Source organism: Lathamus discolor, chromosome 4, assembly GCF_037157495.1.
Source record: "Lathamus discolor isolate bLatDis1 chromosome 4, bLatDis1.hap1, whole genome shotgun sequence".
NCBI classification, from domain to species: Eukaryota; Metazoa; Chordata; class Aves; order Psittaciformes; family Psittacidae; genus Lathamus; species Lathamus discolor.
The window spans coordinates 33,034,456-33,062,150 of record NC_088887.1 but is presented as its reverse complement, the minus strand read 5'-3'; the positions used below and the strand labels follow the sequence as shown (position 1 = coordinate 33,062,150).

At 39.4% G+C, this 27,695-nt stretch overlaps 1 protein-coding gene across 3 annotated transcripts in view; it reads left to right on the top strand.

Annotated features, from left to right (window-relative positions):
• Nucleotides 1–27,695, top strand: part of KCNJ6 (potassium inwardly rectifying channel subfamily J member 6) — a 169,295-nt gene that overhangs the window by 38,997 nt on the left and 102,603 nt on the right. Inside the window, exons 2-3 of one of the 3 annotated variants that reach the window (XM_065676950.1) lie at nt 14,925–14,967; nt 17,049–17,097. The exons of 1 other annotated variant lie outside the window; for it this stretch is intronic. In XM_065676950.1, coding sequence (XP_065533022.1) covers nt 17,073–17,097 — 25 coding nt within the window. In that variant the 5' untranslated portion in view covers nt 14,925–14,967; nt 17,049–17,072. The remainder of the gene's footprint in view (nt 1–14,924; nt 14,968–17,048; nt 17,098–27,695) is intronic. One more of the 3 variants, XM_065676949.1, reaches the window with a different exon arrangement.

Here is a 27,695-nt window from a genome sequence, read left to right as displayed (position 1 = left end):
TAATTTCCAAAGGTATTCATCACCCACACCTTTAATGGGATCAGAAAAATTTTGGTAGCTTAGAAAACTTGGACACTCATTGTAATTTCAGTGCAAAAACTGGAAAGTAAGAATTATAAGAATCAGTGCAAAAACTGCCAAATAAGAATTGTGAGAAAGCAGTGACTATCTACACAATGAAAAGCAACACCAAATTTTAGAAGAAAAGATTTGATAATAAATGAGGAATATAGAGAAGTGCGAAGAGAAAATGTTCTGTTTTCTTTCAGTTTGCAGGAATTTAAAAAAAAAACAAACACAGCAACGCATGTTGGTCCTGGGAATTACACACATCAGCAACTTCCTTCAGTAGCAGAAACACAATTTCAAATAGTATATGAAAACTGAATTACAAAGTTTCTAGAAAACTTGAAGGTAAATTGTATTTTTTCACAGGCACAGATCATAAGCAAGTATGGAATGATATAGAAAAGGCAGGTGTAATTTATTCAGATCCTCAGAAATATTGCATAAAGCCTTTCACAAGAGGCTGGTCCACAAGGCTGTAAAACTGAAACACCATTCTGGGCTCCGAAGTACTGTGGTGCTGTCTGTGGAAAAGACTGATAGTAACCTGGGAAGATCTGGGTTGTTCTGATGATGTTCCATAAACCTGATTTATCTGACCAGCAGCAGAAACAATTGCACACCACCTCACAAAGCCCAAACAAGTAATTTTTCCCTCACCTGAGTGTTCAGAGTGCCTGCTTTAAATTTTCCAGTTGTTATTATAATCACTATGATAAATACCATGTTCTTTTAAGTTGCTTGATATGAAACCCTTAATAGCCATGATTCATACCAGCTTGCATCATATTAGTAATTACATAGCAATCAATTTAACAAAGTGAAAATCATTTGATCTAAGGAGTTGTATGATCAGGATTGATTTCAGAGGATGGACAGACAAATTAAGATATCTTACTACTACTTTATATTCAGAAAAAGAGAATTGGTATATCTCCAATAGAATGCAAACTAAAGTAGTCACTTTCATTTGGGTCTTTACAAATGCTACAGAAGAGCCTGGGAGAAAGTCATAGCCTTTTAAGCCCTGACCCTGCACTGGAACGTCTCTGTCTAGATTGAGCCTACCTATGGTCTGACCATATCCAGCAGAGCTTCATGAAGATGTATAATAGGTCTGCCTGTACTTAATTTTGCAATCAGAGCTTATATGCCTATGTTAGAAAACATTCTCCAGGCTTCTGCAGCTGAAATTGCTCTGGAAAGAAACAGAAAAACAGAAAGAGATTAAAAATAGTCCAGAAAGCTGCACATCAAGGCTTTGCACAGCAGAACGAGCTGTTCCATCAAATGGTTAGGAAAGCCTGGAACTGATCTGTTGTAACGTGAATGACTAAAAGTAGAGATTTATTTTAAAAAAGAAAAAAAAAACAACCAAAAAAACCCCCAAAACCGCACAAAACCTAAAAGATATTAAAAATTATGAAACATCTTACCTAAATCTTGTCCCCATTTTCTGTGAGTAAAGATTAATTTAGCCTCAAGTTACCTAGAGTTTTCTGAAGTGCTAAGCATTTAAGAATTATACAGCAGACATCAAAATCAAGTCAAGCTGCAGATCTCACAAGATTTTTATGTATCGCATCTATTTTGCACAGTGGTAGAATGCTTATGTTAATAGGACAGTATGGGAACTCTCATGTGCTTATCTTTTTATTGACCAGATTTGGACATAACTGAATGAATGTTGGGCACAATCTAGAACTTGGGAAGGAGGAAAGATACCACTGAAACAGGAAATAAGGATGTTTAAAAAACAGGAGGAAAAACAAAATGCTTCTGACTCCAATTATTCTCGATTAAAATTTCACAAAACAGGTCTTAGCTCTTAGCTGTTCTGTAATTCAGAGTAATAATGAACTTCCTCATAATTCTTAAATGCAGGAGACAACGGAGTTCGTATTGGGTTTGCATGGGTTTTGGTAGCAGGGGGAACTGCAGGGCTGGCTTCTGTAAAAAGCTGCCAAAAGCTTCCCCTGTGTCCAGTAGAGCCAGTATCAGCCAGCTCCAAGATGGGCCCACAGCTGAAAAAGGCCAAGCAAAGCAGCAGTAGTGGTAGTACCTCTGTGATAATAGATTTAAGAAGTTAAAAAGAAGCCCTGCGTAATTGTGGCCAGAGAGATGTAAGAATCTGTGAGAGAAACAGCTCTGCAGTCACAAAGGTCAGTACAGAAAGAGGCAAGGAGGTCCTTCAGGTACCAGAGCAGAGATTCCCCTGCAGCCTGTGGTGCAGACCATAGTGAGGCAGACTGTCCCCTGAAGCCCATGAAGGTCCACAGTGGAGCAGACACCCACCCGCAGCCCATGGAGGTCTGTGGTGGAACAGATATCCACTCGCAGCCCATGGAGGACCCCACACAGGGGGATGCCTGGAGAAAGCTGTGACCCTGTGGAAAGTCCAAGCTGGAGTAGGCTTCCGGCAGGACCTGTGGCCCCATGGAGAGAGGAGTCCACACTGGAGCAGGGTTGCTGCAGGACTTGTGATCCCATGGGGGACTTTTGCTGGAACAGTCTGTTTCTGAAGGACTGCTCCCTGTGGAAGGGACCCATGCTGGAGGAGTTTGGAAGAACTCATGGGAAGAGCTCTCATTGAAGAAGTTCATGAAGAACTGTCTCCATAGGAGGGACCCTATTCTGGAGCAAGGAAAAAGTGTGAGGAGTCCTCCCCCTGAGGAGGGAAGAGTGGCAGAGATGATGTGTGGTGAACTGACCACAGCACCCATTCCCCATCCCCTTGCACTGCTGGGGAAAAAGAGGTAGAGTATTTGGTAGTAAAGTTGAGCACGGGAGAAGGGAGGGGTTGGGGAAGGTGTTTTTTAAGATTTGTTTTTATTTTTCATTATCCTACTCTGATTTGATTGGTAATGAATTAAACTGATTTCCCCAAGTCGAGTCTGTTTTGCCCATGACAGTAATTGGTGAATGATCTCTCCCTGTCCTTACCTCAACCCACGCACCTTTGCTTCTATTTTCTCTCCCCTGTCCAGTTGAGAAGGGGAGTGATAGAGTAGTTTTGGTTGGCACCTGACATCCAGCCATGGTCAACCCCTCCTTGCGTTAAAAAAGATAACTGTAATGTTTTTTTCTCAGAAACCTTTGTTAACCACAAACAAAAAAGTCTAAGACCAAGAAACCCCCAAATTTGAATAATATAACCAGAAAAATTATGAAATAACCTTAGAGACTTCTAATTTCTATACCATCCAGTACAACATGGTGCAGCTATACCCAGCTGATCAGGAACTGTCCTAGCTTATAAACTGGAGACACTACAGTCATGCCAGTGACTGTCATGCCAAGCTGATGAGCTACAGCACAGTGTTAATGGTGATGCAGCTTCCCAGCCTAACCCCTCTGCAGATATGCAGCTGTATTACAGCTTGTATCAGTGGCAGACAGGACGTCTCCGCACTGCGGCTGGTGTACTGATGACGCGTGTCTTAAGTTTACAGTTAAATGAACTCAAGGTAACAGAAACCAAGAACAATTTTCAGCTGATAATCAATTTGTGCTTGATATGCAATAAAGCTCTGATGCTCTTGTGAGTCTGCTGCCTGGCATTGCCCTCTCTGAGTGCTGGCTGTGCTAGTGCAGCTCTGGGGCAAGGTGAGCATCTCACTCTTTCATACACAGGCTGGGCCTGAGCATACCCCTGCTCTCCACTCTCTCTGCACCATTATACAAAGATGTTCATACAGACCAGGAGCCTTCAGCCTTCACAGAAGACATAGACCCATAGGCAGCTCCAGAGGCTGCTCTTTTACTATAGTGCTGCTTCTAGTTTATACATAGAGGCATCCCAGACAAGTGGGAAGAGTGCTTAAAACAGTCAAAAAAGGTGATGGAAAAGGCAGAGCTTTGTAATGTTGAAGGAGCAGGGACTCCTTTGGAGCAATAGTGAGGGAAGGATGTACAATACAGGAGCTTAGAATGCATAGGAAAGAACAGTCATGTAGAAAGTGACAGACAGCCTTCTTCGAGACATTAAACTACCACAGAGCAGCCTAGAAGATATATCTACTAGTGTTAATACCATTATAATTTGATATTTCTGTAATGCAATAAAATGCTTTATCAAATGCCATCTCCATTAGAGCATATATTTTTCCTTTTAGAAGTCAATAACTATTAATATTTTATTACTTTTAACAATTACATTAAAAGCATCAGAAATGCCTAGCTTCATGAGCTGATCTTTTATCACTATCATCAGATATATTATTTTTGGTGGTCAACTTAGAACTCAAGCTAGTATATTTGAAACCTCTCCATTATATGGCACTGTGTAGATGGTAGACTATATATAAAGTGCTATCAGCTGTACTATCTGAGAAACACATAGATTCGCTGTGTCTGACTTGTAAATATTTAGTCTGCTTCACACAGAGTTTGTCCAGATATTCCAGTTAAAATGTCTTCAAATCCCCAAGACACAATACAGATGTCTACATGGCACAATACAAAACATGTCTAGGTAAAAAGCTAACTCAAAGTACTAGCAGCACAGTAATATTAGTGCAAGGCTCTTGCAGACTAATTTACTTGTTGACAGGTACCGTTCTTTCAGAAGCTGCTTGGGGATCTCTAGGCAGCCTTGCACTGTACTGAGCTGGCATTCACTTACAGAAAACAGCCTTTGGCTTTAGTTTAAAACAATAAATGCTATCTCTGCCTCAGTTGATAACAAGCACAAACCCCCGAGAGCAGTCAGAAACCTTTGTCAGCTTGGTCTAAGTACCAGGAGACCAGCAGTGCAATTATTTTCACCCCGTTTTGCATTTTTATTAATGAACATTTTATACTTCTCTGTAATTTATGATCATGTATAATATAATATAATATATTGTACTCATTATTAAAATAAGAATATCTCCACAGAGTCTGAAGACTTGAGGTGGTGCTATGATTGAGCCTGCACAGTTTAAGCAGTAGACAATACCTGCCACAAAGATGTACAGTCTATTTAGATAAGAGAGTACATGTGAGTTTGAGGGGTAGAGAGAGAGGCATGCACGCTGTGAAAGCAACAAATGGTATGATAGTTTCACAATCGTTCTTTTTGTATGCGTGGGAGAGTGTGAAGAGAGGGAGAAGGAAGGTTAGTTATGAAGTTAGATGGAGAGAAAAAGTAAGGAAGAGAGCATTTTAGGAAAGGTGATGGGCTGGGTAAGACAAGAGAGAACAAGAAGAAGAAACAGCATGTTCAGTGAGGGGAATGGGAGATGAAGGGTAGGAGCAAACCTTTAGCACAGCAGAATAATGATAGTCAATACCACAGCAATTTCAGCAGAAGGCTTCATACCCCCTGTCTTTGGCCATATCACAAGTAGTTCGATTTAGTCACAGATGAAAACACCCAGACGGTTGCATTTCAGAATGAATGAACGATAGCTCAACTGCAGAAACTGCCGTGACTTACAGTGTTCAAAAGCTATGTAGATGAGGCCCTCTGTGATATGGTTTAGTGGTGGTCTTGGCAGCATCCTGGGGTAATGGCTGGACTTGATCTTAAAGGTCTTTTCCAACATAGTTGATTCTATGATTCTATGTATTTCTCATTGAGGAATGAGAAATTTCTCATTGAGAGTTGAGCACTGCCACCACCAATTCATCTACTCAAGGCACCTGGCTAATTTGCCTTTGGAGGTGCTGGTTTCCCTCTATATAACTTGCTTAGACTGTATATACAAATTTACAGCAGGCTGAACTAAGGTGGCACGAACTCCAAGCCATATGGCTGAAGGTCCCTGTTTTGACTGTTCCTGCTGCAGATCCTATTATCATCTTCATCAACACTAAAAAAACTGTCAGATCGAAGGCCAGGGTTGTAACTCGGTGCATTTAAGGAAGGAAGAAGTTTCACTCTAAGGTGTAAAGGTCACAGAATCACAGAATCACAGAATCCCAAGGGTTGGAAGGGACCTAAAAAGATCATCTAGTCCAACCCCCCTGCAAGAGCAGGGTAACCTACAGTACATCACACAGGAACTTGTCCAGGCGGGCCTTGAATATCTCCAGTGTAGGAGACTCCACAACCCCCCTGGGCAACCTCTTCCAGTGCTCTGTCACTCTTACAGTAAAGAAGTTCTTCCTGATGTTAACGTGGAACTTCCTATGTTCCAGTTTACACCCATTGCCCCTTGTCCTATCACTGGGTATCACTGAAAAAAGCCTAGCTCCATCATCCTGACACCTACCCTTTACATATTTGTAAACATTGATGAGGTCACCCCTCAGTCTCCTCTTCTCCAAGCTAAAGAGACCCAGCTCCCTCAGCCTCTCCTCATAAGGGAGATGTTCCACTCCCTTAATCATCTTTGTGGCTCTGCGCTGGACTCCTTCAAGCATTTCCCTGTCCTTCTTGAACAGAGGGGCCCAGAACTGGACGCAATATTCCAGATGCGGCCTCACCAAGGCTGAGTAGAGGGGGAGGAGAACCTCTCTTGACCTACTAACCACTCCCTTTCTAATGCACCCTAAGATGCCATTTGCCTTCTTGGCCACAAGAGCACATTGCTGGCTCATGGTCATCCTCCTATCCACCAGGACCCCCAGGTCCCTTTCCCCTTCACTACTTTCCAGCAGGTCAACCCCCAACCTGTACTGATACATGGGGTTGTTCTTCCCCAGATGCAAGACTCTACACTTGCCCTTGTTAAATTTCATCAAGTTTCTCCCCGCCCAACTCTCCAGCCTGTCCAGGTCTCGCTGAATGGCAGCACAGTCCTCTGGTGTGTCAGCCACTCCTCCCAGTTTTGTGTCATCAGCAAACTTGCTGAGGGTGCACTCAGTTCCCTCATCCAGGTCATTGATGAAAATATTAAACAGCACCGGTCCCAGCACCGACCCCTGAGGAACTCCACTAGTCACAGACCTCCAGCTAGATTCTGCGCCATTGACCACAACTCTCTGCCTTCTTCCTTTCAACCAGTTCTCGATCCACCTCACTACTTGATCGTCAAGCCCACACTTCTTTAGCTTATCTATGAGGATGCTGTGGCAGACAGTATCAAATGCCTTACTGAAATCAAGAAAAACTACATCTACCGCTCTACCATCATCCCTCCACCTAGTCACTTCCTCATAGAAGGCTATAAGGTTGGTCATACATGACTTCCCCCTCATAAAACCATGTTGGCTGTTCTTAATGACCCCCTCATCCTTAATATGCCTAGTGATGGAGTCAAGAATAAGTTGTTCCATCATCTTTCCAGGGATGGAGGTAAGGCTGACCGGTCTATAATTACCCGGGTCCTCCTTCTTGCCCTTCTTACAGACTGGTGTGACCTTTGCCATCCGCCAATCCTCAGGCACCTCGCCCGTTTCCCACGACTTACCAAAGATGATGGAAAGTGGCCTAGCAATGACCTCCGCCAGCTCCCTCAGCACCCGTGGGTGCATTCCATCCGGACCCATCGATTTACAGATGTCCAGATTGCATAGCTGATCCCTAACCCAATCCTCATCTATCAAAGCAAACTCCTCCTTTGTCCTGACTCCTTCTGGGGCTATAGAAATCCGGGGCCCTCGGCGAGAGTCTGCAGGAGTAAAGACAGAGGCAAAGAAGGCATTCAGCACCTCTGCCTTCTTTATATCCTCTGTCTCCAGGGTACCCACTTTGTTCAGCAGTGGGCCTATATTGCCTCTTGTGTTAGTTTTATTTGCTATGTATTTGAAGAAGCCCTTTCTATTGTCTTTAACCCGACTTGCAAGATTGAGTTCCAAGGAGGCCTTAGCTGTCCTAACTGCCTCCCTACATCCTCTAACAACTGTCCTATATTCCTCCCAAGCGGCCAGCCCCTCCTTCCATAATCCATAGATTCTCCTTTTCCACTTGAGTTTGCCCAGCAGCTCCTTGTTTAACCACGCCGGTCTCCTAGATCCCTTACTTGACTTCCTACTCATTGGGACGCTCCGATCCTGAGCTTGGAAGAAACGGTCCTTGAATGCTAACCAACTATCTTGAGCCCCTTTACCGCCTAGTACACTTTCCCATGAGACTTCCCTTAGCAGTTGACTGAAGAGGCCAAAGTTGGCCCTTCGGAAATCCAGAACTGTGGCTTTGCTAGGTATTCTATTCCTCCCACACAGGATCCTAAACTCCACCATCCCATGGTCACTGCAGCCAAGGCTGCCATTGACCGTCACCACTTCGACCAAACCCTCTTTGTTGGCAAGTACTAAATCTAGCAGCGCTGCTCTCCTAGTTGGTACGTCCACCATTTGCATTAAGAAATTATCATCAATGCACTCGAGGAACCTCCTAGACTGTGAATGACTGGCTGTGTGAGTCTTCCAGCAAATATCGGGGTAGTTAAAGTCCCCCACGACGACTAAGGCATGTAGTCGCGAGGCTACTTCCAGTTGCCTGTAGAAAGCCTCATCAACTCCTTCATCCTGATCAGGAGGTCTGTAATAGACCCCCACAACTGTATCACCCGTGCCAGTCTGCCCCTTGATTCGTACCCACAGACATTCCACTTGCTCCTCATCAGACCCCGGACAGAACTCAATACATTCTAGTTGCTCTCTCACGTAAAGAGCAACTCCACCACCTTGCTTCGCTGACCTATCACAAAGTAGTCATATGGAATGTTCTACAATCTCATTTTCTGATTTTTCTGTGTGGAAGACAGCAAATTGACAATGAAGTCTTATTTCTAAAATTCAGAAAGGCTGATTTACCTCAGCATTTCTGGTTTTTAATGTTTTTGCAATTCAGCTGAAAAAGATCTGTGTAAGCTTGCCTGAATATCAGCATAAACAAAAGTTGAATTTTCTGTCATGGAGTAAGTAGTAAATGGGAGGTACTTCGGGTAGTTTTCAGTAGACAGGGAGGTATTTTCATTATTAACCTTCTTATATCATCTGACACATTACTTGTTCTTTTTCAACATATCTGCTTTTGAAGATTCCCTTTTAAATATATTTAACAAGAAAAAGCTGCTAAAATTGGAAACTGTGTGAGATACTTTGGTATTAATCAACTGGAGCCAAATGTGACATCGAAGACAGTTCTTGTCTAAGAACTTTCATTGAATGAACATGATCATAGCACAAAACAAAGAAAAGTGTCAGTTCCCCTAGTTGTATGTTCATCATTGAAGTCTCACAAGGTACCTGAGGAAATAGGTTCAGTTTTGAAATGTTTGATCTGTTCTATTCAGTCCTGAGTTATTTTTACAATGCATCAAGGCAAGTAATACAATAATAAACAAAGCTTACTTGATTAGGTCATTAGTCTCTTAAATAGTTTGAATAATAGTTTCTAGTTCAAGCATGCCTCTACATATATTTTTTCGTGTAGAAATCCCTGTCTATGAATATTTATTAAGTGACTCTTGTTGAAATCTGGAATTTAATGCTCTAAGAATATAAACAACCAGTTGAGATTTTCCCTTTGCGGGCCACGGAAGAAATGAGTTCATCAACCCTAAACTCATGCATTATGAGCAGTGGAAAAGATTGTATAAGTATTCTTAAGTCTCATTTCTATAGTCAATCTCCTCTTTTGGGTTTCTAACTTTTTAAACAGGGTAGCTGCTGTTACCTCAAGAAAACTTGCATTTCTTCTATTTTGATTCAGAATATATAAATGAATTGTGCCTTAAAAAGGCAAATAGCAGTTTCTTAAGAGTTTGATCCAAAGGTCTTTGAATTGGTAAGAACATTTCCACTGATTATAGAGCTTCTCACTGTGCATTAATCGCACACAGCCACCCAACCTGCAGTCTAAAGATTTAGATGACAAAGTGTACATGAGATTATCCACTCTGTCTTGAAGAATGTTTGCTGATATGTAATTTATGCTGGCTTGTCCAATGTAGTTTTAATAGCCCTAAGTAAAAAACTTTCCAACCTTTTTAGTATAGAATCACATCACTTTGTTGCTAGGATATTCTTGATTTTCAGCTTATACTTACAATTGCTTAATTTCACAATGTAGGCTAGAAATGATATATGAAAGACGTAAATACTCCATTGCAATTACATTTATCCATAATTTGTTGGAACACCCAAGCTGAGCTTCTCAAAAACAAGCAGCACATATAGTTCACTGGCTGGTAAAGTATAGACGTGGAAGCTTTCCTAGTATTTAGTCAACATAACTCATTGCCTTAGAAGAGATGTATTTTCCACTGGGATCTCAGGGAATCAAATAAATCTTCAGATATTCTGTAGGATCTTTGCAATGGGAACTGAAAATTAATGACATAATTTACCCTCTAGAGCAAAGAAACTAAGAAAATATACCTGCCTTTAATCACATAATAGTACTACAACATTACTTAACACCTACCCCTTCTGCCCTTTAGATACTCAAAATATTTCTTTATTAATATATCACTGTGTAATGTTCCCATTAGTTCCTTAATGGCCATTTCATATTAATGCTTAAGTGACTCTTCTACAGTTAACAGCAGAAACAACAAGTACTTAACAGCATAAAACCCACAGAACTGTTGGTAAAATAATCTGCATCTTCTGTCACCATTATGTCAATAAATTAAGGATATTTAAATGCCCATTGTTCTGAGGTTTGCTGCCAAAGGTAGGATTTTAATATTTTTTTTAGTTTTATATTCTCTGCAATCACTTTTAATAATTTAAAAATATAAAGTTCTTTAGGTTATTTAAGAAAAACTGAAAACCTGAGACCTACCGCAGCTTAAATCTTACTTAAAATGTGAAAACATAAAGTCTTTTCCACCTTTCATTTTTTTCTTTTTTTTTTGCTTTGCTTTGTTTCATAAACATAAGTATTTTTCCTCCTGAAAACTCTCAGATTATTTTTTTCTCTTTATGATTTTGTTCAAACAAGATTTTTATTTATTTCTGTTCTGGTAGGTGCAAGTACATTAAAAAATATTCATACATACTCGGCAGTAGTCAGCAACATTTATTTATGCTGCTTCTGTTCCTAGAAAGATTTTCTACACTCAGAACCATCACGTACCTTCCTCCTGTTTAATATGTGCATATTTGTTCCTTCTAGTTAGAGAATGACAATGTATTTGCAATGGATTTAATACATGACTGTGAGCTTTGTATCCTGAATCTGAGGGGAGTTGACAAGCTTCTCTAGAATTGCTGCTTGATTCTCTGCCTGGAAAAAAACAGAGATTTTTCCATACATATTTCACAGACCAAGTGTGAATGATGAGTAAGTTAACTAAAAACTATGAGAAATATAAACCCAGAGAAACAAATTCAGTTCCTCCTGCTGTTAATGTAAATTTCTTCCATGTAAATCGTCTTATATCAAATACTGAGAGTGCTTTATGGCATCTGAACACATTAATGTGCCATACTCACCACTACTGCTCGGTAACTCTAGTGGACACAGCTAAGATACACTCTTGGTGAACTCTGCTGACTCCACCTATTCAAATACTGTATTTTAAACTCATTCCAACTGATGTAAATTGAAATCACCTCTTGTGGCAAGCTCAGGATAATCCTTTGAAATGTATTCTTAGCAATTCAAACTCTGGGATCACTGCAAGGAAATGAAGATTGCTTGCTAGTATTCTCACCTTTAAAGCTGAGGATCAAGCCAATTTGCTTGAGATCACACTGTGTGGGGTCCTGCACAAATGTAGTCATTATAGTCCCTACCACAAGAGTTAATTCCAGAAGACAAGACAAAACAAGCTGTTTACATCAACCACCTTTTTTTGGATAGGTAAGACAGAATGAAAATAAACAAGAAATGCCTATATTTTTTAGAGAGGGAGGCATGAAAAGCAATTCCCATAAATCTAGAGAGGTCTTACATGCAGCTTGGATTTTAGTGATAGTAAAATAATGTAATAACACAACTCACCTCATTATCAGAGTTTGTAAAGATGGGCTATTAAGGTTTTTTTAGCTTTGTTGGATATGTGTCCTGATAGAAATTAAAGTTCCTGTGGCAGTTTTCATAAGGAAGAGCTCCAACTCCCTCCAACAATCCCTTTCCACCTAAAATAAGCTATGCTTTTGGGAGCCAAGTGTAGGCTATTGCTAAAATGAATAACACATAATGAGTGCAGCATTTGCCTACACACCATTGCCTAACAACCAGTATCTAATTCATTACTGTAAAGCATTTGAATTTGTCACGAACATGAAAGACACTATATAAAATGAAATTCTATAATTCTCATTTAATGGTGTTTCCAACATAACACCATTTCCATGTAGTTTGAAAAGTAATTTAAGGTATCCCAAGATAGATTACTCTAAGCTAATATTTCAGAAAATGTTCCTTTCCTTCTTGCTCATTGAATTTGCATTTAGTGATTGAATAGCTATTGCCTTAAAGGATATATCAATGAAATTACTAGGGATTCGCTACTGAATTACTTTGAAAAGTGACAAACCTTAACAAAAAGTATGTGTAATGGATATAATGTGTTTGAGTTCTGATCCATAGCTCAGCCACTACCAGACTGACAAAATACCATTGGAAATTTTTAAACGAAGTTCTATACTACTTCAATAGATTCCTAGGATGTTAGTGCACCTCTGCACTTGTGAACTGGCAAAAGTTTTAGCCATGCAGTAAACAAACAAAACAAGGATAGCAAACTCATCAATTTGTGCCAGCTGAAGCTAACAGACGCTGAAGAGGAAGCTACAGGATGTGATCATGTTCTTCCATTAGAAAAATTACAATATAATGTACTCTCTTGCCCAAGAATTTTCTTTACTAGAGAAGTGACCTGGGTAGTCCATGTTTTGATTCATATCTGTAATTTGATGCAGTTTTCATTCTCTGCTCATGCATGACACTGAAAAGGTTAAGTCTCTACTGCCTTGTCATTACTGTCATCTATCTTGTCCATCCTCTGACAGAACATACATCAGACCATGCAGCATGGGAAGTCAGGCAAAAAGAGACTTATACAAAGGTGCCTGATTTTATTTGGCTGAGAAGGGAAAGAGTGATGTGAAAGCCACACTTTCTTGTGTTTGTACTTAGAGCATCACAGTAAACCCATAAATGTTGCAACAGCATGATAATAATTTAAGAATAAATTCAGTGCAAGACAGAGCACCACAGTATTGAGGTACTGCAGGACTGGGCAACTGTTTGTCTGAAGGAAGATGTAAATGCAGGAAATATCTCAAAAAAAAAAAAAAAAAAAAGAAAAAAAGAAAAAAAGAAAAACCACTCCACTAGAAAAGGAGAGTTTGCATCTTCTTTCTTACACCCTCAGCTGAATAAAAGACCTCACCAACAGTGCAAAAAGTATAAAGAAGCGTTTCAAATAGCCATTTTTGCTAGCTGAAGTTAGCATGCTTCACATACCAATTCCAATTTATATTTCACACATCCCTTCTTGCATCAAAACAATATATCACTTGCATTTTAAATGCATACCATTTAAAATATGAAGAGCAGGACTTCTTGCTTTTTATGCACCCAGCAAGTTGGTAGCCACCTCACACAGGTATGCAAGGGTGGCTGCTAGCACAGGTCTCTGCACAATCCAGTCTTTTACCAGAGCAGTCTGTATCTGCGGCTCCCCTCAGGTTGTGACAGATTTCAGTTCTTGGCCCCAGAATAGGTACACAGTCAGCAACAGCTCATGGATTCAAAACCCTGCAGAAATCACTCCATGCTGACTACATAGCTACAAAGAAGAGGAGGAGAGGGGGGAATAAAAATGAGCCTCACTGTGCTAGGAAAGATGAAAAAAAAGCCTGCTTTTCTTTATGTGCTTTCTGAGGTGGCAGTTCTGGTTTACCCAGTGTTCCAGAGGGAACACTACCAAAGTCTACCCTTAAAGGCAAGTTCTGTTCTGAAATGAAACACTGTGTTGTTGTTTGTTTGGTTTTTAAAAATGACAGCAAGTCTTTCTCTGCTGTCAGTCTATATTCAAAGTCACAGCTACTGATGCTATGACCAAAAATATGTTTTAATGCTTATTTTTCCAAAGTTAATCTGTTAGAACTCATTCCGTCAGAAAGGAAGGAATTCCTTCTTTATCTGCCATCAAAAACTAAATTTCTTACAGCAAAATATGCCATTTTGATAAAACAGATGAGTGGAAAAATTTTCTTAGAGTTTCCAGGAGAACTTCTTAGTGTGGATGTGTGCACATACTAGTGATCATTAGAGAAAGGGAAAATGCAAAACTTGAGATAATAATTACATACGAATTTTAAACTTCAGTGATAGCAGTAAAAAAGATTTATTTATTTTTTTAAATAGAGTACTGGAAAATAGGATGTCATTTTTTAACCTGTCCTATTGAAAAATGACATTCACACAAGAATACCTTTATCTTCCAAGGAAGAAAGAGCAGAACTTCAGCAGCCCTGGTCATTTCTCTTAGGAAAAGTAAATGAAACTCTTTCAATATCTTCAAATGCAGGAATTAGTTGAATCTTGTCTGCCATTTCATGTTATCTCTCTAACAGGGAAACTAACACAGGTGACAGCATCCTAAACATAGAAATTCAGCTTTCTTCTTTAGTCTGCTGTGCTCTAATTGCTGCAGTGAAGATACGCAGTCTCCTTACATGTGAAAGTTTCTATGCTTACCTGTCAGTGGCCTCAGTCCACCTACTGGAGGAAGAAGTACATTCTGTTAAAGCTTACCTTTACCAGCTTCTTCAAAACAAATATTTTATTATTAGCTTGATATGTATTTGATTTAGAGGCTTAAAAACTTATAATCTTCTAATTTTCTCCTTATATATTATACGTAATACTTTCACACTAAAAGGAAATTACATTCTAGTCTATGTCCTTATGCTAGACCTCATAATTATTAAAAAGTATTTATTAATATACAAGAGCAAAATATTAATATTTAAAATCACAGCTTTTTATTAGTTTAATAAATCCAACCTTCCCTCTTCAGGGCTCAACATTGATCTTCCCCAACTGTTTGTTCCTGATAAACTGTAAGTTCTTCAGTGAAAAGAAGTGGTTTAGGGTCACACTATAAAGCAGTATGGACACAAATTATTGATAATTTTTCACAGTGCTGTGCATTCATTTAATGATTAATACCATGCAAGAAATTGCCATATAGGATATTTTGGTTTTTTTAACTGGTACTGTTGTATTACTTCTTTCTTCCTCCTTTTTTTCTTTTCATAATAATGCATGAATCTGGTGCTGAATGCTACATTATCAGCATGGCTTAGGGCATTAACCTCACTACAGATTCAGGACATAACCTTAAACCTTTCTCTTAATATGAAATGCTCTAAGGGGTATGCATACAGTTTTGAAGCATTATCTGCTTGTTTCATGTGTTAAAATGTTTCCTATTACTATGAAATATGAGCTTTTTGCTAGCAGAAGTCTAGCTTTCTGAAGTGCAAGTAGTAGCATATTTGATATAGAAGAAATTCCTTTTCGATGTTTTGAACTAGGTAAAGCCAGTGCTGGGATAAGACAGAGATGGACAGACCTTACCTCCTTTCAAGTTATGAGATGGTCCTACTCTTTTAAATAAAGCAGGAAGGGTAGCTCTTGTGACAGCCTAGCACCTCTGCAACAGGGCCTGCTCATGTCATAGCTAAATAGCATTGGAAAACTATGCCCATACTGTCAAATAATGCGTGGCAGGGACCATTCTAATACCATTCTCAGCCCATGGCTTGCCTCAGTGCTGTTTGTTGAAATAGACCCAGCCAAAGAGAGATGCCACCATGCTGAATCCAGTCCCCAGACATAGCAGCTACTGCAGAGCACCCTGACCAGAAACCTGCACCTTTTCCCAGAGCTGATGCAGGAGGCAGGGGGTATCTGTTTGGTGTTGCTGCCCATTAAAGTCATAGTTGGGAGCAAATTCTCTCCTCTGCTGAGGTTTTTAGGGAAAAATGGTTGCTTGGATCAAGAGCTGCCATCTGTACATCTATGGTCCCCAAGACCCTCTCTTGCAGCCTTGACAGAGGTGGAGGCAGGCTCACACACCAATTGTTAATAAGCGTTGACATCTAGCCCTTTTCCCTTTGGCTTTTCCAACTGGACTGTGTCAGCTGTAGTTAAAACACATGAACAGCTGGGCTGTTTGCATTTTGAAGACAGCTGTGGGGTAAAGGACGGGTGGCCGCTAACTGCTTACCCACAGGGCTGGGACTGTCACGGAAGATGCTTATACAGTTTCAGGGGTCATAACGGTGACAGGAGCCCCACCACATCTTCTCAAAACCAGATAATTAGGGTTTAAAGGGCTTTGAAGGCCTGAATTCTTAATTCAGCCCAAACTCTGGCTCTGAAATCAGAAGATTAGACTCAGCCTCCATTGCTCTGGCTGAGGCATGCGTTGGGGCATTGGTTAAGGGGAAATCCACCAAATCCAAGGGCTCTTGATTGACCAAGCCTTCTGCCAGAACAGGCTTAGTCAGAAGAGCTACAAATGTATGAAATGGGAAAACAAAATTGGATTTAAAAAATGTTGCCCCAGACAAGTAACAAAGAGAAACAGGCTTCATTGGGAGTCCTTCTTGTATCAAATGAAATAGTACTTCATTCAGTTCATCTCAGTGTCAGACCTAGTACCATACCAATCACTCTGGCTTCCATATGAAATTTATTTATTTCTAAATAAGTGGTTTCTTTCCTTCTGTTCTGTGGGATGGCCATTTCCATATCTTTTGTCAAGAAGCCCTAACAGACTTGCAAATTCTAGCACAGAATGAAAAACAGAGGATTTCCTCCTCCATTATATTGAATATCTTCAATTACTCCAGCTAGATACACACACATAGAGAAAAAAATACAAATTTCACTCTTCATAGTTGATACAATCCAGAGGCTACAATAAAAAAAAAAAAAAAACACACACAAAAAAACAAACCCAGAGGTGCAGGCTCTGCTTTTACTTTAGGAGTAAAGTTAAAATTCTAAATAAAATAGAAATACATAAAGGATTAATGTCCTTTCCTCTCATTGTCACTTGCACTCAAGTGTATTTATATTCACGTATATATTATATATATATGTTTGCTTTTTATTTTGTCTGTTCCCCCAGGAGAAGCCCAAAAGAGAAAGAGAGATGGCCAAATTGACAGAGTCAATGAGTGAGTACAAATAGAAAGTTCAACCACTTTCTTTTTCCATGTCACAAAACCAGAAAATAGTGCTTGCATTCAGGGATCTCATTCAGCACTGTCTTCACACCTAATTTCATCACAACTCATTCCACTCCTAAAAAAAACCTGGCATCCCCAAAACAAGGACTCCTATTTTATTCATGTACTGTTTAAATCACCTGTATCTGGAGATACTACATGTTTGACTTCATGAGCCTAAGTTTTACTTATATAGAATTTAACTACTTGTGGATTTAAGGAGTGCCTAATTTGCTTGATTCATTTAGTTCATACATTCCTTCACAAGCTTACAAAAGGTTGCACTAAATCCAGTGCAATTACTCAGTGCCAGATTCATCCAATAGGAATCGTGCCGAGAGATGCATGTGAAAAGCTTTCCATTGATTTCACTGGTTTCTAAGAGGTTTGCATTGTCTTAAATCTGTAATCAGCAAGAGGTAGTTTGTACTTCTGCCATAATATGGGATCTAGATAATGGAGTAGTGCCTATAAACACTTGTAGATGAGACACTCAAAATGTATAATATCCTTCTGGACAAAATTTTGAGACAATTTCTCTTTTGCAAAACTTATCTAGCTGCACAGCCTATGTAAGCTTAAATATGACTTTGAAATGGGAGAAATCTTTTACTCTGCTTAACCAGAGACTATTGAAGACAAACATAGACATGCATAAGACTCATTTACATTAGAAAGTTGCTTCCAGTTATTTTTTTCTGTTTGTGTACCAAAGGACAGTTCCGAGGGCAGCAGTTGCCTGCCTTTTTGCTCTCCCAGCTCACTTTGCTTCCTTTTGAAATAATTTTCTGTATCATCTCCTTACATATGCCATTACAGGGCAGAGGCAACACTACTAGCTATAAAATATTATTTCAGTATCAGAAAAAACCTATCCCACAAAAAGGCACTGGAGACCTGGGAGACACAACAGAGGAAGTAGCACATTCATCAGCCTTTATTCCTAAAGCTTCATGCACAGATACAGGATACAGACATCAACCTGAGAGCTCTTCTGCTCCTTGGCATAGCATTGCTAACCAGTAGCAGACTATAGGCAATGGCATATGATATATGGCAACCTACTGATAGGTAGTTACACTCTACTTAGAGTACTTGATAGATTTCTTGCTATGGAGGAGTGCATTGTTATGTGAATGCTGTTCTTGTCCAGTCCTTCTCCCCAACTGTTTGCATCTCAGAAGACCTGGCAAAGTTCAAGTTTCTAAGGTAGATTGACAGGTGATATTTTCAATTTTTTGAGTTACCAACAGGATCCGCATTCCTCTACTTCCTGAAGTATTCATAAGTAGAAAGAGGTATTTCTCTATGGTGCAGCAAAGCCTAGGTGGTAACAGTGGAAATGGTAACATTACAGTTTAGCAAGGCCCAAAAGAACAATGATACCAGACCCTACAGAAACTCTCTGCTATAAAGAATGGTACTTTTGCTCCATTAATCTCAGTGGATGTACAATGTTTTTCTTAGAAACATCCTGCGACCCCATAATTTCTCTGGCATTACTGGATGCTGGATAGCTGTATAATTACATCTTGATGGATGTGTGAAAGATGGATGGAACAAAGGAGGAACCTGTTATCAATGGTGGAAGCAGATAAGTAGTGTGTGACCTATGTGTTAGGCACTTGCTGGGCTTTGTACAACCTTTCTAAAACAAGGTGAAAGAATGTAGACTCTGAAGGAAGGGTCAGAGAACTGGCCTCTATAAAACCTTCCTATTGATCAGGAGCACAAGCTAAAACATTCACTGTGCAGTTCCTTTAGGATTTTTGTTTATCTTCAAATTACTTTTACGTGACTTCTTTAAGATAGGATGCTTCTCAGAAGGATTTATTGCTGCTTTGTATGAGTTTGTTCATACTTCATGCAAGCCTTTTATGAAATTTTCAGATGATTTTATGACATATTTTTAATTATTTTTAATAAACCATAAACTGCACTGCAAGCCGGAAAGAAAATTCTTAGTGAACATACCACAGTGTTCATTTTAAAGCAATTGCCAATAAATTGCCAAAAAAAATGGGAATAAAAGGAATGGGAAAGCAACAAGCTGGGTCTCTGTTTTGGACTGCAGGGCCTTTTTCTTGGAACTGAGAAAAATAAAGAAAAGCGTTTGAGACCTTAGAGGGTTTCAAAGGTCGCAAGAAATTGTTTTATCATGGTACCAATATAACAAAATTATTATTTGCCTTTCAGTTTCACCCAAGAGCTGTGCTTCTCGTCTTTTTCCTCTGTTCACAGCTTTTCACAGTTCCAGAAAAAATCAATCATCTTACGTCCACTGCTCTACCTTTTTCTCTCTATCAAAGTGCTCTGATGAAGTTACCAAGCACTGCTGTCTGCCCCTTCTTCTCCATAAAGAGTGTCTGGATGTTTCTTCCGTAAGAAAATCCCCATACCTGAGATTCATGTCACATTGTACCCTAAGAGGAAGACTGGGAGAACACTGATGCAGTAGTTGTTCCAAGCCCGTTATATTTGCCAGCAGGGATAACAGTCCGTATTTTTGTCATATTTTATATTTTTGTTCTCAGAGGACCTGTCACATTGTAAGGAAGACTGGTAAGGAAAAAGTGTTTTAATACTTGCTGTCCTATTTATAGTAGGACTTTTACGATGATGTAAAGATATGAAGTATTATGACAGAGCCCTGTACTTGTGTGTGTTGAGAGAACTGCCTGATCTGAAAGTTAAAAAAAAAAAAGAAAAAAAGAGAGGGAAAATAATTTTAATGCAACAGCTATAGTGCAGACTAGAAAGAAATGTGCAAAATTTCTGGGGATAGTCCCTTAGAGATGATATAGAAGCCAAAATGCATACAAAACAAGACCACTCTTTGCCCCAAGTTATTATTTTACAACACTTCCACAGAATTAATAAAAAACCACCATAATTGCATTGAGCCTCTGGGAGCTGTCCGAGAATTCCGTTATATTGCCTTAAAATCCATATGCATTTTGAAATTTCTTTATAGCTTGAGTTTGGCAATTTACCTCATATAATCTCAGTGTACTTAAAAGCTGAGCATATAAATGAAACTCAGAACCAAATTATTTTCCCTACGGGCTTTGTTTTTTTTTTCTGTCCCTGTTGTTTTCATGCTTCCCATGAACTGGTGGTTACTGTTAACCCAAATGATGCCATCACCTTGTCTGCAAATAGCTGAAGGACAGCAAGCAGGGTAGGAGAGCAAATATTAAACAGCACAGGAAGGTATCAGACATTCAGCCTGATGTATTTGGCCAATTTGAAAACCAAGATATTCAAAGAAGCATCCTGTACAGAACTATTCAGTCCTTAGGAACAATCACCGTTTTAAATACTTTGGGGAAAGAGAATTATTCCAAGACATTTAGTGAGTAGCCAAATATGGTGATGCCTTGATAATTCCTTAGAAAAGTCCTTTTAGAGTCCAGTGTTATACTGAAAGAAATTTCTTCTCTAGTTCCATCAGTTTCTTCTCCTGCTATTCAGGTAGCCAAGGTGTGCAGCATGTTCCTGAGTTGCTTTGGGTAAAAGCGAGCTGTCTACATTACAACCCCTAATTGGTATCATATGGGATGTCTACCTTATGTCAGAGGCTAGTTGGTTGCTCTTCTTGCAACATGACGGCTCACCAGCTTGGAGAGCACCTGCAAAGCTCTCCTCAGGGTCCAGACATTTCTAAACACCCTGCCAGAGATGTGACTTTGGCTGAAGACCAAGTGAGAATATGAGTGTGTCCCTTCTCTTTCATCCAGTCGGAGCTCTAAGGTTTCCAGGTCAGCAGTGTACAGACAAGTTTGTACAAATTCTTCTCCCTAAGATAATGAGGAAGTCCAAGGTCTCAGCTCTGAATTATGCAGAAGCGTGGATCTACTGTGCTATACGATGGCTTCAGTATAATTGGTGCGTGACGTGAGCAGTGTGAACTTGCTACAGGCTAGAAAATGAAATGGGAATGGTTGGCTGCCTTAAAGCATTTATAAAGAAAAGGGACATCCAATTAAGATGTTCCCCAGCAGTAGGGGCGCATCAGTAAACAGTCGTGTTTGTTCTCCCACTCAGTTAAGCCACATGGTACACCTGCATGAGGACAGCCAGAGGCAGAAGAGCTGGTTTAAAATACGGATGTTCCTTCATTTGTTACAAAAATGTGTACTCCAAATGTCTGTAAATTTACTTTCAATGACAATGAAATAATGAATATTGAGACCTTAGATGACTCCAGGTAAAATCTTTTGAATTATGGATGCTATGAATTTTACTCAGGGGGGAGTTAAAAAAAAAAAAAAAAATCAAGCTAACCTGAAATAATTTAATGAGCAGGCAAAGCCTAGGAGGGATCTGTTTTGTGATGAAATGCTTTTCCCTAAAGATTTCTTTGCCTTGCCTCCAGTGTCTGAATCAGAAGTGTCCCTACTGCTGTCTCATACTTGCAGAGAGGGTTTCTAAAAAGAAAAATGTTTCTGATGAGAGCTAGGTAGAAGTCACAGAATTTTCATATTTCCATGTGCCAGGGTAGTCGTCCGGATTTTCTTGAGCAATTCTAATTATTTTGAATTATTTTTCATTGTATGTAAGACAAACTTTTTGTATATTACAGCAAATTCATATCCAATATATTCTTTCTTGATATAGGACATCATGACTTTCCTATTTCAACTTTTTTTCTTTTTTTCCCTACTGCATGTCCTGGGTTCAGCAGTAGCAGTCATTTTTCTCCTTCTTAGTAGCTGGTGCAGCACTGTGTTTTGACTTTTGGCCTGGGAACAGAGCTGGTAACACCGATGTTTTAGTCTGACCAAGGACTTTGTGAGTCTCATGCTCTGCCAGGGAGGAGGGAAAGCCAGGAGGAAGCAGAGACAGGACACCTGAGCCAAACTAGCCAAAGAGGTATTCCATACCACAGCATGTCATGCCCAGGATGTAACGGAGAGTTACCCGGAAGGGCTGGGACTGCAGGGTTGGACGAGGTATCGGTCGGTGCTCAGTCGGGTCGGTTGGGCGAGTTGGTGCTGAGGTGTTGTATTCTCTTCCCTTGTTATTTCCTTTAGCATTATTATTATTGGTGGTAGCAGTAGTGATTTGTGTTAGTTACTGGACTGTTCTTATCTCAACCCATGGGAGTTGCATTCTTTTTGATTCTCCCCTCTGTCCCTCCGGGAGTAGGGGGAGGGCAAGAGGGGGGGAGTGAGAGAGCGACTGTGTGATTTATGGCTGACTTTTGTTTAAACCACGACATACACCATTTCTCTGTCTTTTATTCAGAAACCTAACCTGTTTATTATCACACAACAAGTTGGTGGTGCACGCATATATGTTATCTTGTGTGAACACAACACCAGTTGTACATACACAGAATCAGGACTTTGGGAACTGATCCTAAAGCCTGGGTTTCCATCTCGTTGGTCTAGAATACTGATTCTTCAGTCTCAGGAAACTAAATTATTTCTAAGTACAAATATCCAGTTCAACACTTCCCACTGATACCAAGACACTGGAATCTGTTGCCCAGGGAGGTTGTGAGTGCTCCATCCCTGGCAGTGTTCAAGGCCAGGTTGGATGAGGCCTTGTGTGGAATGGTTTAGTGTGAGGTGTACCTGCCCATGGCAGGGGGGTTGGAACTAGATGATCTTGAGGTCCTTTCCAACACTAACTATTCTATGATTCTATCATTCTAATTTGTTAGAAAAAGCAGATTCTTACAGTGTAAAATTCAAGTGCAAAAACTCCAAAGCACTCAGAAAACTCATTCAAGAAAGACATTTGCCCATGCTTGAGGAAGTTAGAGGCATTTGTTTTCAAGATACCCTGTTATCCTTTTATGGTTAGCCTTTTTATGAGGGTGTGCAAAGAGCAAAGTGGGAAGGCTGGTTTTCCCACAACATATTTTCATAATTTCTTACTTTTCAGTAAGAAGATTGTTCTGCTGCGATAGTTATTTCTTGGGGAGTAGTTTTGTAGCAAATATTAAGCCATAGAGATACATGTTCTATTAAGTGAAACGTCTAATTACTGTTGATTTGATACCTTATATATAGGTTGATAACATTTATTTAAAAACTAACTCCTTAATCTTTGGTCAAATTTAAATTACAAGTAACGAGAATGTGTTGTTATTATTACTAATAATCTTCTTGTTATTATTTTTTCAGCAGAAATTAGCTGATGCATATAATGAAAAGAACAGAAAGAACAATGCTATTATCATTAAAGAAAAACACAGTCATGATAAAGGTCATGATAAAGGTCAGGCTTTGAGAGAAGAAAGAAATTCTAAAACAGGAGTTAATTTTACAAGAAAGCAAGTTCTGTTTTGTCAGTGATATTCTATAAGGGACTTAGAAGAACTATGAACTTATATATGCAATAAGAAACAAAAGAAACTTGTCTTCATCAGGAAGCTGATTGACAGTATATCCAGTCCTCAGTATATAACAGTGTGAAGACCATCTGCTTTGCATTCTCTCAGCTTTTAAGGGTCTTGTCTTTAACTTCTCTCTGCATGTGTGAGGGACAGAAATGTTTTTTCCCAAATGAAAACAAAGACTCTCATATATTCATATGATTCTAAAAACTTAGATTTTTCAAAAACATACTAAATTTTTATAGTACTGGTTGTATTACTTTGCTAAGCTAAAATCTTTGTGAAAATTAAACTCAAAATACCAGGAATGAGATAACCAAAAGCTGAATTATGAATGAAGTAAAACTTTGTTTCTAGTTAGGAACACTTATTACCTATAGACTACATTGTACTGCTTCTTATTGAAACGCAGTATTTCCCATTACTTGCACCTTTAACAACATGTATTCCATTGAGGTTGTTATTTTCCATGGTAGATGTGTATTTCAGTAATTCCCTTACTCTCCTTAGCTCAGGATATACCCATTTCTAAAAAAAAAAAAAAAGAGTCTATTGCCAGCTAACACTGTTTAAGAATTCGCAGTGCCTTTCCTTTGAATTGCTATAGTCCATGGCACAGCAAAAATGAGTTTTCCAGTCACATGCTTCCCGGATCAGGCACTCATCTTCTATACTAAATCTAAGTGGTCTAGACACAGCTATTTAGATAAAACACCTTCACAGCTTCCCACAGCACTGCCTTCTACAGAACCCAGTCCACAGTCATATTGCAATATCATCTTCTGATCAGCAGTAGCACAAAATTGTTAATGCGTATGAGACTTGGTCTGACATACATTCAGGTATAAGATTGTCTTTAGAGGGGACATACATGCCCAGTGTTTCTCAGCATGACTTGAATTAGTCTAAAGATGTGCAGAAAATTTATATTCAAAGCAGAAGTCACTTCAGATTTTAAGAACCATTTTCTGAGGACCTCAGTATGGGACTTAGCTGCCAAAAATGTCAGTTAGCTAGCTAAAGCTTTTATTGAGACAACATTTTCTCTTACCCTGAATAATATGGGTATACTCACATCTGGGCCACTTAGCATTGCACCCTCAACTGTGTATTTCTGGCTATTTGGGTCTTACCTTCACAATTTCAATGCTCTTATAAGACAGAGTTTTTTTTCTATATTTATTTACTTAACAAGCACTTAAATTTTCCAAAGGTATTATCCAGCAACGGACTTCTGTTGCAGAAATGAGCAGTGCTGAAAGAAAAGACCACACTGAATAGACTAAAAGCAAGAAGTTCATATTCATTCAAGAAAAAGAAGTCATTAAACATGTCTAATCAATTGTCTTCACAGGATCAGATGAGTTGAATTAAAGGGTGAAAAACAGGATCAATGTTTCTGAAAGCTGTAGAAAATTGTCCACCCTGGATTAGGCTTATTGAGCTGTTAAGCAGATAAGAGACCATAATGGATTTTCGTTCTAGGAAATAAGCATAGCATGATGAACAGCAAAGAATGATGGTCAACAGTTAAGGGAAAAACAATCCAGAAAAGAAAGGTATTTGAGATGTACAAATACAGCTGTTAAACAGGTAGTGCCATAAATGTATTGGATTTTGAAACCCTTAGCCTCTGAAAATGAATAGCAAAGGAATCCAGCAATGAATGCAAAATATTGTAGACCATGGTAGGATAAAGTATTTGATAGGAAAGAGAAATAACCCCCCTTCAGTGGAAATAGGGCCCAGTTGCTTTTTTCAACATAAATAATGAAAGAAAATTCTCACCATTGTGTTTTGACAGATGTATTTTAAAAGCCTTATAATCGGATATTTAATTAATCCCTAAAGCTAGACCACATTTTCCCCGTATTTTTCACCTGCCTCCATTGCTCTTCAAACATTTTACAGGGGATAATAGGGACCATATTGACCATATTACAGGCAAAACAATGCCTACAAGTCAAAATCTCTCTTGTTCACAGAACACATTAATTTGAAGTGTAGTATTTCTGAGCCACTGCTGCATTCATAGCTCAGACTCTTCTAACTTTATTTACCACTATTCCTTTTACCATAAAATATCTTGAAGTACATGAAGGAGAAAACCAAAAAGACTCCAGTGAGAGTCATTGCCAACAGCAAGAGAGCTCTAAAAACATAAACCAACAAGAAAGAAGAGACCAGTAGGATCTGTCCTCCTTTGAGTTAGTGCAGCACTGTTTTCAGATGCAGGGATAGCAGCAATTGTTCAATAAGGCTGTTCTGCATCCCAAAATCAGTCTATGCCAGACTTCAGCATTCCTCCTTTTGCTGTCTTAGCCCAGGCATGTTGCAGAAAAGGGAGGACACAGTTGTGTGCAGCTGATGATGCTCGCTGTTAGCACTGTGCACTCCATGAAATTCTACCATATAACTGCTTCTTCCTGCTAGTATAATCCCTCCTGCAATTATTTCCCCTATCTCCCCTCTTCAAATATTTTCCAGTTTGCAGAACCCCTGTCTAATCACCTGGTTAGATTTTATAGTCCACTTCAGCATTCAAGGCCTCCAGTCCTGATTGTTCTTTGCTGAACTTCCTCCACTTTGTCATCATCATATTTCATAAGCACATTTCTTAATTCATATACCTATAAGCAAAATAAGGGAGAACAGAAAAGCTTGAACAAAACAAAAAGAATCCTTCTAGCAGCAAACGCAGGCATGCAGCTCTTACTCACCTAATTGGCAATTGAAAAAGCATGCTCAAGAAATGTGGTATTTCACGCACTTCACTCTCAGCACAGAAGTAGCAGCAGCAAAATTACTTTGAGAAGCCTAGCTCTTGCACTGGTATATGCCCTTTCATCTGGAAGTCTTTCAACCTAGAGTTGGAGCCCAAACTTGAATTTTTGTTCTTAGTTTGGCTTAATGTCTTAGATCTTCAGACAAACACACAGAAGCTGCTATCACTGACCATTGCTGAGCTAAGAGAAATTACCAAAATCAATATTAATCCAAAATAAAATCCTGTGCTTCCTCAGGACAAAGAAGGCTAATTTTGGCCCAGCTGATGGAATAGTACCTTAGCTAGATGCATTTCTCTTCACCCTTCCTGACAGCACTGCCTTATGGAGAGGGAAGATGGCAAAAGACAGGTATCAGAAAACCTTTATGCCATCACATCTGAGGAAATAGCTTTCAGAGCATGCAGCATATGAAATACTTGCTACAAAATACTGTAGAGAAGATTAAGAGTTTAAAAGAGGGCTATTGAGTTATATGCATGCAATTTAGTAACTCCGACATGAAAATATAAGGAGTTAGAAGATGATCTACTAGGAGAAAGGCTAGAAGGAAAGGATCCACTAACTAGTAAAACTAGGCAAAAACATCTTCTGCAGATGGTTTCACAGAACTTCACATCAGTTTGCTTGAGAGATTGGTTTCTATCTTTCTCCCTTATCATCACCTATAAACACCACCTATTACCATCACCACCACCAGCCCCACAGTAGGACTATCCACAGTTATAAGGTAACTTTCCCTGCCTTTCTATAGCTCTAAGGTAGGGACTTCTTTTAATCCCCTGTTAGTATGGGCCACCTGTGTCCACTTGAGCAGTAGTAAGAATTCCAAGTATGGAAACACAACTATTCCTGTTTGGTTGCAAGACCTTATTGATCCTGTTTGTTCAATTCCCAAAGGCAAAGAAACAGCTTACAAAGAGACAGAAAACCCATTACACTTCTGAAGCTGGAAGAGTCACTGGCCACTGTTACAAGGGTTTTCACTGAACCTTGTCCTTCCCCAGCTGGGCTCTTCCTCATCCAGCTAGCAGAGGGACTGAGAGCGGTGTGCCTGGAGACTGCAGACAAAATCCACAATGTATTTGACTTGTATACACACATACTTGCTGCCTCATCTCCATCAAGTCTTGTCACACTTTAGTGGTGTGCAAGTGATTAAGCTCAGTCCTTGGGTGAAATTTAATTGGTTGTTTTATCAGTTAAGATCTGATGCTCTTGTCTGACTCCAAATCTGTATCCATATGTCTTTACACAGCTTGCACTTTATGCACGGAAAAATATCAGGCTCTATTCTACTACAACTGATTGGGAATGACTGATACAGAAATGATTACGCTTCCAAATCATGACACTTGAAATTACCATTTTCATTCATTCACAAGAGCTATATTCACAGAATGATTGTCATC